The sequence below is a fragment of the Kryptolebias marmoratus genome, linkage group LG1 (genome assembly GCF_001649575.2).
Source record: "Kryptolebias marmoratus isolate JLee-2015 linkage group LG1, ASM164957v2, whole genome shotgun sequence".
Lineage (NCBI taxonomy): Eukaryota > Metazoa > Chordata > Actinopteri > Cyprinodontiformes > Rivulidae > Kryptolebias > Kryptolebias marmoratus.
Window position 1 is genome coordinate 14,232,556 of NC_051430.1, and position 13,836 is coordinate 14,246,391.

The 13,836-nt window shown below is 42.6% G+C and overlaps 1 protein-coding gene across 1 annotated transcript in view; it reads left to right on the plus strand.

The window, feature by feature from the left end:
- The window catches only part of adgra2 (adhesion G protein-coupled receptor A2), a 38,903-nt gene that overhangs the window by 19,122 nt on the left and 5,945 nt on the right, over positions 1-13,836 (plus strand). Inside the window, exons 4-9 of the mRNA XM_017417361.3 lie at positions 10,572-10,643; positions 11,610-11,681; positions 11,784-11,855; positions 12,755-12,918; positions 13,261-13,474; positions 13,647-13,811. Coding sequence (XP_017272850.1) covers positions 10,572-10,643; positions 11,610-11,681; positions 11,784-11,855; positions 12,755-12,918; positions 13,261-13,474; positions 13,647-13,811 — 759 coding nt within the window. The remainder of the gene's footprint in view (positions 1-10,571; positions 10,644-11,609; positions 11,682-11,783; positions 11,856-12,754; positions 12,919-13,260; positions 13,475-13,646; positions 13,812-13,836) is intronic.

Here is a 13,836-nt window from a genome sequence, read left to right on the forward strand (position 1 = left end):
CTTCACATAATTATGCTCTGGTCCTTCATTATTGGGTAAACCCCACTCCAATGAGACAAGATAAGAGAGATCTCTGGCAGGAGGTTCGTGTTGGCAGGTTTGCCTGCAGCTTTCAGACAGTCTGGCCCTCCTTCACAGAGCTGTAATCTCTTTAAATGGGGTGCAAGACAAGTGATAGACAAGATATTTTCTGAGATGACTAATATCATGCAGAGGGCTCCTGGTGACAAAAATGCAAGTGGAAACTTTCCTTGCTCTCATGTAGTTTTGATTGCAAAGCAGGTTTTCTAACTTTTAGGTTAACACCCTCAAGACAAATATCAGATCTTGTCTTCTGGTCAAACATATTGGAGCTTAGAGACTGCTGCTACCTTCAAGAATATTGTGAAGTCATGTATCCTCCTAGGTTTTGTCTATTTCGCACCAAACCATTTTTTTTTCTGGCAAAAAATCCCAGTAAAGCTTTCGCAGGAACACACATTCAGCTCCAGTGTGGATCCCGCAGTCTGGCAGCAACCCTTATTTTGTTGGGAGGTTTGTGGGCATGCTGAAGGGATATTACTACCACATGGCACTCGGAGCTGCCACCCATGAAGCTAACAAGCTTCTCGAAAACGCTGAAAGAAAGAAAAATACAGCAATTTGCTGCAGTCGTTAGCTTGTTAGTTCCTACCTACTGGAGCTCACACCAGATGTGCCAGCCGAGAACAAAAGCCAACTTTGCAGAAATTGCTGTTTTCTTTTTCCTCTCTCTTTTTTTTCCATGAGCACACAAGGGGCGGGTAGTTTCAGGGCCGAGATGTAAGCTCTCACCTCACCCACACCAAGGACACAGATAAACCTGTTGACAGGAAGACAGCACAACTGGATCCTGATGCAGCTTGACATACTTGATATAAAAGTTAAACCAGAACAGAGCAGAAGCTTAGAGGATTTGATGTAAAGTGAGATGATGATGTTTGTTTTTGTAAGTGTGGACAAGGCTCCTTATAGCGCTGAAGGGTCAAAGGGTGAGGTAACCTCAGCCTGGCCTCTGTACCTGGTGCAGCAGTAGAACTGTTTTGGTGGGGGGTGCTACAGGGTGAGGTTTCATGAAAAATCTGGGTGAAACAGTCCGAACAGTAAGACGAACTTAGACAGGCACACAGTTGTGGTCCACAGTGAGAGATGCAGGCATCTGGTGTAAAAACAGGAGATAACATAAATCACACGGGATTGATTTCACTCCTCTGCTTCAGCCCCTGCCGGATCTCTGACACACAGCGGTGGAGGTCTGTTCATTCCCTCTGACGTCTCCATCCTTTAATTGAGCTCTCCGCACAGCTTATAATTACATCTGAGCTCATAGGAAAATTGCTGCCTGTTGTGGAAAAGGTTTGATGCGATCAATCGTGTGGCAAGCTTACAGTCAAGGTTTGGGTTCACCTCGCCTTCACACTGAGATGCTTCAGTTTTGTTTCGTCTCCCCGTCCTGTCACGACTCTTCAGGTCCCTCTCATTGTTTCCAGTATGGCGTCTACATGTGCTTGTCATTTGCAGTAGTAGTGAACGCTTACTCATATGATGTGGTCAGTGCTGTAATCAAAGGCCAGCCCACTGGGGCTGAGTAAACACACATCAGGGAATTACACTGCATCTCTGCCCCGATGTGACAAGGATAAACAAAGTCTGCTCCCCCCCTTCCCCTCAAACTGCACACACTTTTCACACACACTCATGTTGTGAGTTCTACAGGAACTCTGGAGTGTGTTTCCTAGTATGGGCAGTTTCCCTCCTTTCAAACGAGCCTGGTAACTCTCTCCACAGACACACACTCACATCTCAACTCCAGACATCGGCCGAGAGTCGAATGCAGTGTGATCTGCCGTTGTTTGGAAAATCCAGCTCCTCGGCAGGCCACCCTCCTTCAGGCCTCACAGGCCAAACAGTGCCACAATCTACACACTTAGCCCTTTCATTGGGACAAAACTCCTCGAAGCGACTGTTGCCTTCAAAACCTGCCAAACCACCCAAATACAGAGGAGCAATTTAGGCTTGTTTGTTTTTGCCCTTTTATTGGACTACTGTGTTTTTGTAGCTCTTTTAAATAGACCTGCCATCCAACAGCTACATTTGGATCTTGAAATACCTCAAGCAATTACAGCTCCTGGGATGAATGCACGGCTTTAATCATACCTTGCTTCTGTGGCGGTGCCCGCTCTGTGCTTGGTCAATAACATTAATATCCACCATCGGGCCTTTGATAGTGCTCTTATGCACCTATTTGTGTACCTCCACCTCTGCGCACACCCTTCGTGACGGGAGCTCTCGCTGGCAGCTGCACTAACGAGCCAAGACGTTTATGAGTTGTGGACAGATCCCAGCAGCCTGTCCTGCGCTGATTTGAGGGAAGGTAATGAGAATAATGAGCGAAGAGGGCCGAGGCAGTTTGGCTCTTGTCCAACGGGGCCCCATTGCACTATGGGACACGGGACAGGCGGGAAGGGCACAAGGGGCCCTCATTATCAGGTTTGTTCGTCCCACATGGAGAGAGGGAGTGAGGGTGGGGGTGTGGGGGGCAAAGGCAGTTCTGATGATGGATGAGGTAGCAGCGGGGTGTCTGTAGTGGACAGGTCTGAGAGGCAGGAGTGAGGTTTGTGGTTAGGACTGTTCAGAGGCTTGCGGTGTTGGCACTATGATAGACTTTATAAAAAGCCAAGTCAGAAATGACCTCTGCAGTAAGAATGTGCATTAAATGAGTCTACCTGATGCACTGCAAAGGATTATGGGCGCAAAATATCCTGGTAGATAATCACAGTTTTCTTGTTGAGTCGTTTTTCCTTCTTTCAAGGGCAGGACATATAAGAGTGTGTGCTCATTTGTCACGAATATGTGCAGACATACTTTACAATAAACCATACATTCAGTTAACGCTGCAATTATGAACGCCTGCAGTAATTTGTATGGGTTTGATTTGATAGCATCTACTTTCGGAGAGTGGCCACTTGGTTTCAGCTACTGAGTTTCTCTTAAGCCAACCTTGAAATTGCCCCTACCATTCTGAGCAGCTGGGGTTAGGAAGAGGTCCAACTTAAACAACTTTACCATCTGACAAAGAGGAAGAGGAGCTGAGACGGCCACAGATGGTCAATTAGAGGAAAGAAAGGGAGGAAAATGGAAGGAGAACTGGAGAAAACAAAAGTACTCTCATCCACTTTGTCTTTTTTGAACTGTGATTATTATAGCATGTACAAATAATTATGAATTTAAAGGAACTGCAAGAGGACTTTCTGATTAGGACAATCTGGGAATGATAAGGTTCAGATTGTCGAAGCCCACCACTCCGAAGAAAGCAAAGGGGAGGTGTGGAGGTCACACATCTTGGTAACAGAAAAAAACGAACATTTGTGATAATGTGTGTTTTCACACACACACACACCGTCGAGTCGCTCCTGGTTAGGCAACAATGGCCTAATAAGACTGCGTGACACGAAGGGGTGGAGTGGGTGAGGAAGGGGTTAAGCGTGCTGGAGAGTGGAAACAGAAAGGGGGTGCTGCTGGAGTTGATAGACTCCAGATGTGTCTCTCAGATAAACTGAAGGAACAGGGTGTGTTTGTATTGCAAGCCTAGCTCAGTCATGGCTCTGGGGGTTTATTGAAACAGCCAGAAAGCCCCCCCGTAAGCCCATTACCAAATTGTATGCTTTAGACTGTATGACAGTAACTCTCTCACACACACTTCTTTGGGCAAACTTGATATGATTTCAATGGCATTTTCCTCTGAAGGAACTTGAGCTTTCTCTGGACTGACTTCCCCCACTTCCGTTTGTGCTCCTTCGCTGATTTTCTGCATCTCTGTTCTCTCAACCCTCTCTATCTCTTATTGTTCCTCCCATCTGACACCCTCTGCAGGCTGTAGTCCACCTACTGGCTGAAAATATTTTATTAAAACGAGACTCAAAGGTATCAGTTTGTCCTTTGCTCTTCAAACATATTGTTTTATTGACTCGGTTTGACAAAATTATAGTTTTCACTGGAAGAAACCCCAACCAGAAAACTGATCTTCTTAACTTTAGGTCAACAAAGAAAATTCAACAAATATTACAGTAAAAATCTATTTATGTTTCACTAAATACATAACTCAACTTTCTGAATGCTTTGATTGCTGGTATAGGTCTTATGAAATCCACAGAGTTTGGCCCCTCAAAAACCTCAAACTGGAGTCTGTAATGGTTCCAGCATTTTCCTTGGCAGAAAAGCCTCCATCTCTTCTTGCTGCAGATTATAGAAACATATAATCAACTCAGGAAATGTTGGACTTTGGTAAAAGTATGTTGGTATTTCTGTAAATTCAGCTAATGATGGTGCATTTGGATCCACAGTTCAGATCCATGTCAGTCACTAGTACAAGTTGAGTACAAGCTGTTTGTGTTTCAAAAGAAATATCTTCAGCAGGTGTTCACTGGCAGCCCAGAAGACAACAGATTTATGAAAAGAATAAAAATCTATCTCGTGTTTTTAGATTCCTGGCTGCACCAAAGCAGTTATTTTCACGACTGCAGAGAAAATGTTGATCGAGTGTATCCAATCTGAGAGGAACCAGAGAAAAAAAATAAAGAAAATAATCAGGGGAAGGAGCAGTATAGCAGGAAATTAGTGGAAAAACAAGAGCTCTGCAAATCCTGGTTTCCTGTTTTTGGGGGAAGGCGAGAGTGCGTTTGGGGGCCTGCATTACAGAGACCCCATTGTGAGAGAGTGTGTTGAGTAGGGAGGTGGGGGCCATACACAGGGACAATTTTGCTTCGTTCTGAATCCGCTAACCCACCTGCCCCTCCCTACAGGGGAAAGCTAGCTAGTAAAAAAGAGTAGAAAAAGGAAACTGTAAAAATAAATGAGCAAGGGCCTCTGTGAGAGACGGCAACCAGACAGGAAATGACACGCAGCACAGAAATTTTCTAAATGACCTCTGTCAGGAACCATGGTGCCTATTTTTTCCAGCATACCTTCAATCCAGATTTGACTTCAGGCTTTTGCTTCAAGGCAAAAGTACATTTAAAGTATCAGTGTTAGCCTTTTAATGTCATGTCTTAAAAAAACCCCAAAACAAAACAAAACAGAAAACAGGAAATTCTTGATTCCAGTCTGCTGATAATGAGTAGCGTTGCTTGGCTTCGGCCTTTTTCCCTGCTTCCTTCAGGCCCGAGGCCCAGACAATGTCAGCACTCCAGTCCCTGCTGCTGCTGTGCTGCTGATAATGGAGCTCTTCGTGTCTGGGGCTCTTTACAGATCTTCATTATTACCCCCTAGCTTCCCAATACGAGCACATCGCTCCTCTCCAGGCTGCATGAGGCCCAGGTGCTCATCCCTTGCACCCACAGAGCGATAACTCTTCAGAATGGCAGAGGACCGGCCCCATTGATCAGGAGGAGTTTGTGAGGGAAAAAAGCACATTCTTAATGGCAGCCTCTGGTGTTGGACAATGCCTCCTTTTGGGCTGAGAGTGAGCTTGAGTCTGTCACAATCCAATCATACAGGCTACATGTGGTGAAGGGGGATAAAGCACTGCTCTTAAAAAGAAAAAAAGAAAAAAAAAGGTATCTTTTCCCCAACAATAATGTAGCTTCTTAAAGAAGTACACGCTGGTGCTGAGGACTGCACAAAAGAAAAGCAACAGTAAAAATGTCCAGAATCCCAGTTTGATATTTTTATGCTCGGCGCACATGAGGCTTTGAAGTCTTTCTTGTCTCTGCTGTTATCCTCTCACTCGGTGACAGCTGTTTTCATCGACGTGAAGGCCGCTGAGCTGTGAAGCTGTTGTCAGGGAGGGCACAGGCTCCTCCAAAGGGCACAGAGACAAGTCATCGCCTGAGTGGGAGGTGAGGCCTGCCCGAGCTGCAGTTACCGAAGGTCTTAAAACAAAATCAGACGTCTGCAGCCAAAGTAGCGAGGGGCAGCAGCTGAAATTGAAAAAAGGGATTGTTTTGGTGGCAGGAGCTGAGTGTGGTGCCACAGATCCTGTTGTCTGTGATGAAGTCCTTCACATTCCCCGTCTTGTTGATAAGAGAGTGTATCAGAGTTAGTGGGCTTTTGTTAAAACCCTTCGAGACACACACACACACACACGCACTCTTTGAAGCCTGACCACAAATTCAGACTGTTTCGTGTATATGGTTAGGTTTATATGACAGCTGGGGATAGACACCAGCTCCCTGCGACCTGGAATGGAGAAGCGGGTAATGAAAATAGATGGATGGATGGATGGATGGGTTAGTTTTATATTACATGTAAAGGTCATTTATCAAATATTTCACACAGACTATAAGAGGCTTTCAGACATGCCCATGTTCCACTAAGACTTCAAAGTGAAGTAAAACTTGTCTAACAACAATAAAACCTTTTTGGTCACACGTGAGTTGTGATTGTCTTTGGAGCATCAACATTTTGGTATTTTTATTGATGATGAGCTCCTGCTGAAAAGATCTGCGCACAGCTGCCCTCTCTCAGTCCAAGCTTGATGGACTGAGGTGCGCTAGAAAATTGTCTTGAAGTCTCCTGAATCAAAACCTAAAAATATTTTTGTGCATTTGCAAATATCCTTTCTTCTCATCTAACGAGAAAGGAATCATGAAGAGGCCTTTTGGAGGGGTTCTGTGGAAAGATTACAAACAGTTAATATGTCACCTGTTGTAGATAGCTCTTTGAGTGACCTCGATTTGGAAAAAAAGAGGTAAATTCTGACCAGACTGATGAACTACCAGTCAGTCAGTTTTTTTAATAAAGCTGAAATAGCTGCACCAGCAGTTAGTTGTGGTGTTCTGCTTTCAGCAGAAATATCTTAATATTTTCAACACAAAAACTGTATAATGCAAAGCTGACAGTGATGTATTTGTTCATTAGGTAGCATTTGCAAGTATAAATATAATTATTTTTAAGACCAGCCATTAGCTTGTTAATACGGTAAAAAAATGAACTCTTTCTCCAAACTGAGGTTGTTCAAAGAGCTATCTACAACAGGTGAGATATTAACTATTTATAACCTTTATAACCTTTCCACAGACCCCACTTTCAGAAATCTGAATTATCCATTTAGGGTTTAAATCATCCTGGATGTTGTTGTATTTTATCAGTCCATGTGGAGTGGGCATCTTGCACATCTGTGAACTATCCATCTGAACACTATTTACACATTTTCAAGAAAAGGCTTTGCTTATTTGAGCAAGTTATTGCAGCATAAATCAATCAATTAGGTTGTCAAATAGATACAGAGTTCAAGTGATTTGGAAATAAATGCTTTCTCCTAATTTTCACTTTACACTAAAGACATATATCTATCTGTGTTATAACTTGAAAGATTTAACGCCAATTTACTTTTACAGCAATATACTCTGAGAGTTAAAAAACATTATTACGCATCATTGTATTGCCGAGGCCCAGAAAACGTTTCTTTCTTTCTTTTAATGGCATTTTTCATTGCACAGAATGGATGTCAATGCATATTAACAGATGTAAAATGTCATTTTAGTGAGATGGACTTTATTTAAAGCAGAACTTTCTGAGTGCGAGACATTACAAGAAAACAAAACAAGCTAACTTTTCATCTCCGAGGAGAATGGAAAACACGTTGGAAATTAAGATCTCTATATAATCACCTAATTTGAGTTGAATATAATGATTATTGTTTGATGGAAAACTGATGTTTGTCAGTGTTAGACGGCAGATGCCTGCTTGTGTGTGTTTGAGAAAGAGACAGACAGAGAGAGAGAGACGGACCTCGGAGGGAGGAAATGGTGGGCAGAGCTTCGTCTTTCAGCGCTGCACTAATGAGCCTTGCGACACGCAGACTGGAAACAGAAGTATTGTTCTCCCGTCGCTCTGGTCAACAAATCCCATCCAGCTACCGACACACAGAGACACATGGAGACTCAGAGTTGGACACACAGACCTACAAGGCCACACACTGACACACACCAGGGAGCACTGCAGCTCTCCATCGAATACAGTCTTTGTTTTCAATCCATTGTTTAATTTTAATTTACTTTATAGTTCTAGATCTACAACCGATGTGTCTCTATGTTTTCACAGATTTACAAATATGTTGTGTCTCATAAGGCCGGACACATTTACAGAACTTGGCTGTCCCATCCAAGACAATGCTTTGGTCTGAGGCCAGAGAGTTTTTGCGCCATCATTATAAACTGTCTCCTGCCTGTAATCCAAATATGAGCAACGACTCAGGGAGAAACTGGGCCAAGACGCAAACCCCTGCTCTTCTGACAATATCCCAACCATACCACATGTTGTAATTTCTTTTGCTGCAAGTCATTTTTCTAAAACAATTTCTCCAACTTTGCCCCCCAACCCCTCCCAATAAAAAAAAAAACCCAAATCACCCTCATCTCTTGGAAAATGGACGATGTGGTTTAGAGTTGCTCGAGGGTTTACGCTGCATGAGGCAGAGTGGTCAAAAACAGCAATGACAGTCAGTCTTTGTGGAAACAAACAAAAACAATAAAAAGACCAGAAAGTCCCCCGAGGACTTCCACACCGCTAAGCCACAGTGATTAAAGAAGATCGAGACAAAAATGCAGCTTAAACTCCTGTAAGGAAATGGTTCTCTGACAAAATCCAACTGGAACATGGATCACATGTCTTTTTGATATCCATACATCCTTGAATCTGATTTAACTCAACTATTTCCACCTGGTTATAAAAATAAGTCTTGGAAGCAAAATCTAATGCAGGTTTGAGTTTTTAATACATCAGCGAGGTGTGAAGATACATAAAGATCTTCAGTAGCAGTTTAAGAAATTAATATTTTTAGGATTCTGCCTTTTTTTGAAAATGAAAAAAATAACAATACTTTGCTGGTAAAATTTGATTCAACTAATAATCTGACTAAAATTAGTATTTGATAAAATTCTGGCTCATGCTTGTGCTAAATCCAGGTGGCTGATGGGAAAAAAATTATGTCTGAATGCATCAAAATCTGCTGGGTTCTGCTGAAGGAAACGTGGCTTAGTAATGCTTCTCTGCTTCTTTATTATCATTTTATGTTTGAAATTTAAAAACAATTTTGGCAGATTTTGTTTTTTCAGTTTTAGTGATCTCTTACCACCAAAAGCAAGAGGTGATAGTGTTTTTGCTTGTGTCTGTGTGTGTGGGGAGGCGCACTTGTGTCCGTTTGTCTGTAGCGTTAGCAAAACATCTCATGAACGAGTGGACGGATTTTAATGAAACTCTCGGAAAGTAATCACTGGATGTACATCTACAACTGATTAACTTTTGGAGTCGACCTCATTCTTTGAAGTTTTGAGTTTTTCTTTGTGTTTTTCTTGGTTTTTGTTAGTTATCTTTGTTGGTTTCATTTTTGTGCTGTCTCTGTTTCCTGTGTTTTTCTTTTCATCCTCAGTCAAAACTTGGTTTTCTGCCACGCCCACCTCCACCTGTCAGTACGGATTATCACGCACCTGTGCCCACTTACTCATGATCCTCTGTGTTTAAAACCCGGTCATTTACTCCGCTTCTCTGCTGGTTCATCGTGTAGTTCTGTCTGTTCCTTGGTCCTGTCCTGGTTGTACGTTTTCTCTCTGAGTTCTTGGATTTAGTTTTTGTGTTGCTGCCTCAACAGCCCTTTGTTTCGTTTATCGTTTAGTTTAATAAATTTGTTTCTTCACGTTACGAGTCTGCGCTCTGGGTTCGCCTCCTTTTCCCCATACCTCGACACATTCAAGATGGTCGCCACAGCTAAGCAACATTAGCAAAAAATAAAAATTAATATACTGAGACAATTTTACTGATATTGAACTCAGATTTTGTCTGTTACAAGCTGAGAGTCATTCCCAACACAGACTACAAAGTGTAACTGATCGTGCAACATCTGTTTTTAAAACTTTGCTATTCACTGTTAGAGTCAACTGTGTCAGTCTGTTAGCAAAATACCTCATGAACCACTAGGCTGATTAAAATCCGTCCAGCCAACCACCTTCAAGATGGCCACCACAGTCAAATAACACGGAGATCAATAAAACGGCTATAACACAACTATTAACATGAGATTTTGGTGTGGTAGTAGCACCCTTAACACATACTCAGAGCAGTACACATTGTGGAATATTGACCATCAATGTCAACTCTGTTTGCAAAATATTTCATGTCCCACTGTACAGATATTATAGAAACTTTCAGAAAGTAATCATTAGATGTGGTTCTATACCTGATTAAGTTTTGGAGTCACCCTAATTCAAGATACCCTCCACAGCTAATTGACCCCAGCCAACACAAGATGCCATATGCATTTCTTCGAGTAATGCTAGGTCTTTAATTTTTAACATCCTTTTACTTGTATTTCTGTGAACCTCTGTGATTATAATGACCAGAGCTTGGAGGATTTTTTTTCCCTCCTGTTTTAATTGCTGATGACGAGATCGGCTCCAGCTCCAAAATTAATGCAGAGAATTTGACCACCAAAGTGTCTTGAAATCCCAAAATGTAGAGACATCCTGTACTCATCATCATCATCATCATCATCATCATCATCATCATCATCATCCCTGCATGTAATTGCTTAATATTCTATTTTTTTCTGTTTCCAGGGATCTTAAACACAACCTCATCAGCACCATCATGCCTGGAGCCTTCCAAGGCCTGCCTGAGCTTCGGAAACTGTAAGTGGGTAATAGCACGTTTCACAGTGCTGTTAGATCCAGAGCAACAAACACAGACAGTTTGGCTTTAAATGTTTGGTAAGAGATAGTTTGTTTACAGCTGCTCATAAGATTAACAGTAGCTGAGTCGAACAAACATATACACTGTTCTGGCAGCTCACAGCAGATGTTATGCATTACGTCGAGCTATTACTGTGACCATAAAAGCTCCATTTGCGAAATATTTCTGCTGACGTCTGCTGAAGGCCTATAGCCTGTCATCTCTGTCACCTCTGAGAGGACTTAAGGTTTTTTTTTCGAGGCTCTTAACGAGTCCCTGGATGTGACTGAGCGACCCTCTGCAGCCGCTCGCTCCTCTGATTTCTGGACACTGGTGTTTGGTTGTGGAGTGGGTCGAAAGTGTTTGTCTGCGCTGCACCGTGTGACTCCTTATCCCTCCTCCTCCCCCTGCTTGTATTTTCCCTGCAAGGTCTGGGGCTTCTCAAAACAAACAGGGGGAGATAAACACATGCTCTGGACAGCTCTCTGCTGGGTAGTGTCAGAGGTGCAATAGAGCAGATCCCTCTCTGGCTGCAGCTATACATCACACTCAGTGGTGGACTGCAGAACAGGGGCCCTGCTTTACCCCGCCGATGATAAACCTCCACTCGGGACCTATGGGGTCCTGATAAGGGAAAGTGCTTGAGACTGTTATCATGCTTATTTAATTTTAACTCAGTGATTTTGAAAGATGTGTTTGTATTTTTTCAATAGATTATGTTTAGGAAAAGAGTCCAGGAGGGAAAATCAACATAAGTATGCTCAGAATTGGGCCTTCACAGTTTGCCTGTCTGTTGTATGGATAATTTAATATTAGATTTGACATCACTAACGTAATGTTGGTGAGTCAAGGCATAACAATCTGTTGCTGAGGAGTTATTCATTTGAAAAGAGCTAACACATTCCTTGGTTTTTTCACACGTTTAGCGACCTCTCCAACAACCGCATCGGCTGTCTGACGGCGGACATGTTACAGGGGCTCACCAATCTCACTAAACTGTAAGACACAGATTAATTGGTCACGTTAAAATGTTGCACTCTCTGACTTGTTTCATAAGCGTCTGAGAAAAATCGTTTCATGTCTAATCTGTGTTTTGTCAGTTACCTCTCTGGGAACATCATATCCACCCTGGATCGTGGAGTGTTTGAGGAGTTGCCGTCTCTCAAAGTAGTGTAAGTACTAAAAACCTGCTGGTAGGAACTCTCACAAGCACGCTGTCGCAGTGTAAAGAGCTGTAGCTGGGCGAACAATAAATATTTAAGACAAAGACAACATTTCGTTTCCGTTAATCATCATTTTGTCAAGACTTTGGTGTATTTTACACTGAAGAACATCAGGTAAAATATCAACAAAAGGCTGCCATTTCTTATGTCAGAGATCATCTCATGTTGAGAAATGATGAAGTTGTTGCAGTTCTGTTTAGTTAAACCATGAAGAAAACATTATGTGTGATCTCACACAATATGACAAGATGTTGTGCAATCTATTAGCACTTGGAGTATGTTCTAGGGATGACTCTTAGCTACGACCACACCACAGCTATAACAGAGTTATAGCTATTTTTGTGTTTGTTAAAGTCTGTAGCTGTTGCAAACATCTTGTCTTGGGTTGTATACGAAAGTTAATTAGCTATAGATTTACATCCAGTGATTACTTTCTGTAAGTTTCACAAAAAATTAGACGCTGATTCACGAGATATTTTGCGAACAGACAGAAAAATGAACACACAAAAAGACACAAACAATCACATGATTGCCCACTTTTTATGGCAGCAGGTGATAATAGTTTGGATACCAGTTTACTGTGTAATACCTTGGCTATCTTTAATTCGAATATCTTGTGAATCTGTTCTGCAAAAGTTCAGTTCGGTGCAAACTTGCACCTGTTTGCCAGTCAGGTAAGTCAGCTCATTTTGAGGTCAAAACTACAAATAAGGTATATGCAAAAACACATTTTAGACAGAAAATATGCAACAAGACTTTCATATATGAGTACATTATAAACAGCTGATGTTAAAAGTTTGACTGAACCTGAGCTCCTTTGTAAATAATATATACATTTTTTTCTACAGGAACTTCAACTCAGACTACCTGTCCTGTGACTGCGGCCTGCGCTGGGTGCCGAGCTTCTTTCGCAGCAGTTCAGCACGTTTGGGAGATGAAACCCTGTGTGCCTATCCCAGGAGCCTGAGAGGGAAGCCCCTACGTGCACTGAAGGAGAGCCAGCTGAGCTGTGGTAAGTCTCGGTATAGCATGTCACATCAGTGAGGCACGTTATTTCACAGACAATTACCTTGTGAATGACAGTCACAGCGTAACAAAGCTCAAAACCATCTCAGCTATTTTAGAAGCTTTACCTCAGCAGCTCAGCAGGGACATATTTCTAAAAGTACCAGACAGCTTACCGTGTGGGTTGTGTTCACAAATTGTTGCAGTCTGCATCCAATCTGCTTTAGAACGAATAACAGCTTCTGTGGGAACATTTAACTTAGTTTGGGTATGGCGTGAGAGCAGGAGAAATAATTTAGAGCAAATATGTAACAGCCATATCTGCATCTTTCCCCACCATGTTGCTCAGATGGTCCAATGGAGCTGCACACCCTGTCGCTGCTGCCGTCCCAGCGTCAGGTGGTCTTCAGGGGCGACCGGCTGCCTTTCCACTGCACTGCTGCCTTGGTGGACAAGATCACCAGCTTACACTGGCGCCACAATGGTCAAATGGTGACCTCTGACCCTGAAATGGGAGTTCAGCTGGAGAACAGTGTGGTGCATGACTGCACCTTCATCACTAGGTGCAGTAACTGGAGCCCCTCTTGGTGCTTTAATTGGACACATTGCTTTGATAACACTGCCATGCATTCAAATATGTTTCTCTATTACATTTCCAATTGGAAATGTGTAAAAAAAGGAATGTTTTCCAGTTCAGTATCTGGTGGTAACGTGTTAGATGGTATCTTCCTCCAGTGAGCTGATATTATTCATCGTCCATGTGGAGGCCAGCGGTGAATGGGAGTGTGTGGTTACTACTGGGCGGGGCAACATCTCTCGCTCTGTTGAAATAGTAGTTCTGGAGAACAGTGCCACCTTCTGTCCGGAAGATAAAGTCATCAACAACCGAGGAGAGTTTAGGTTAGTTACAGTGACATCACTTCAT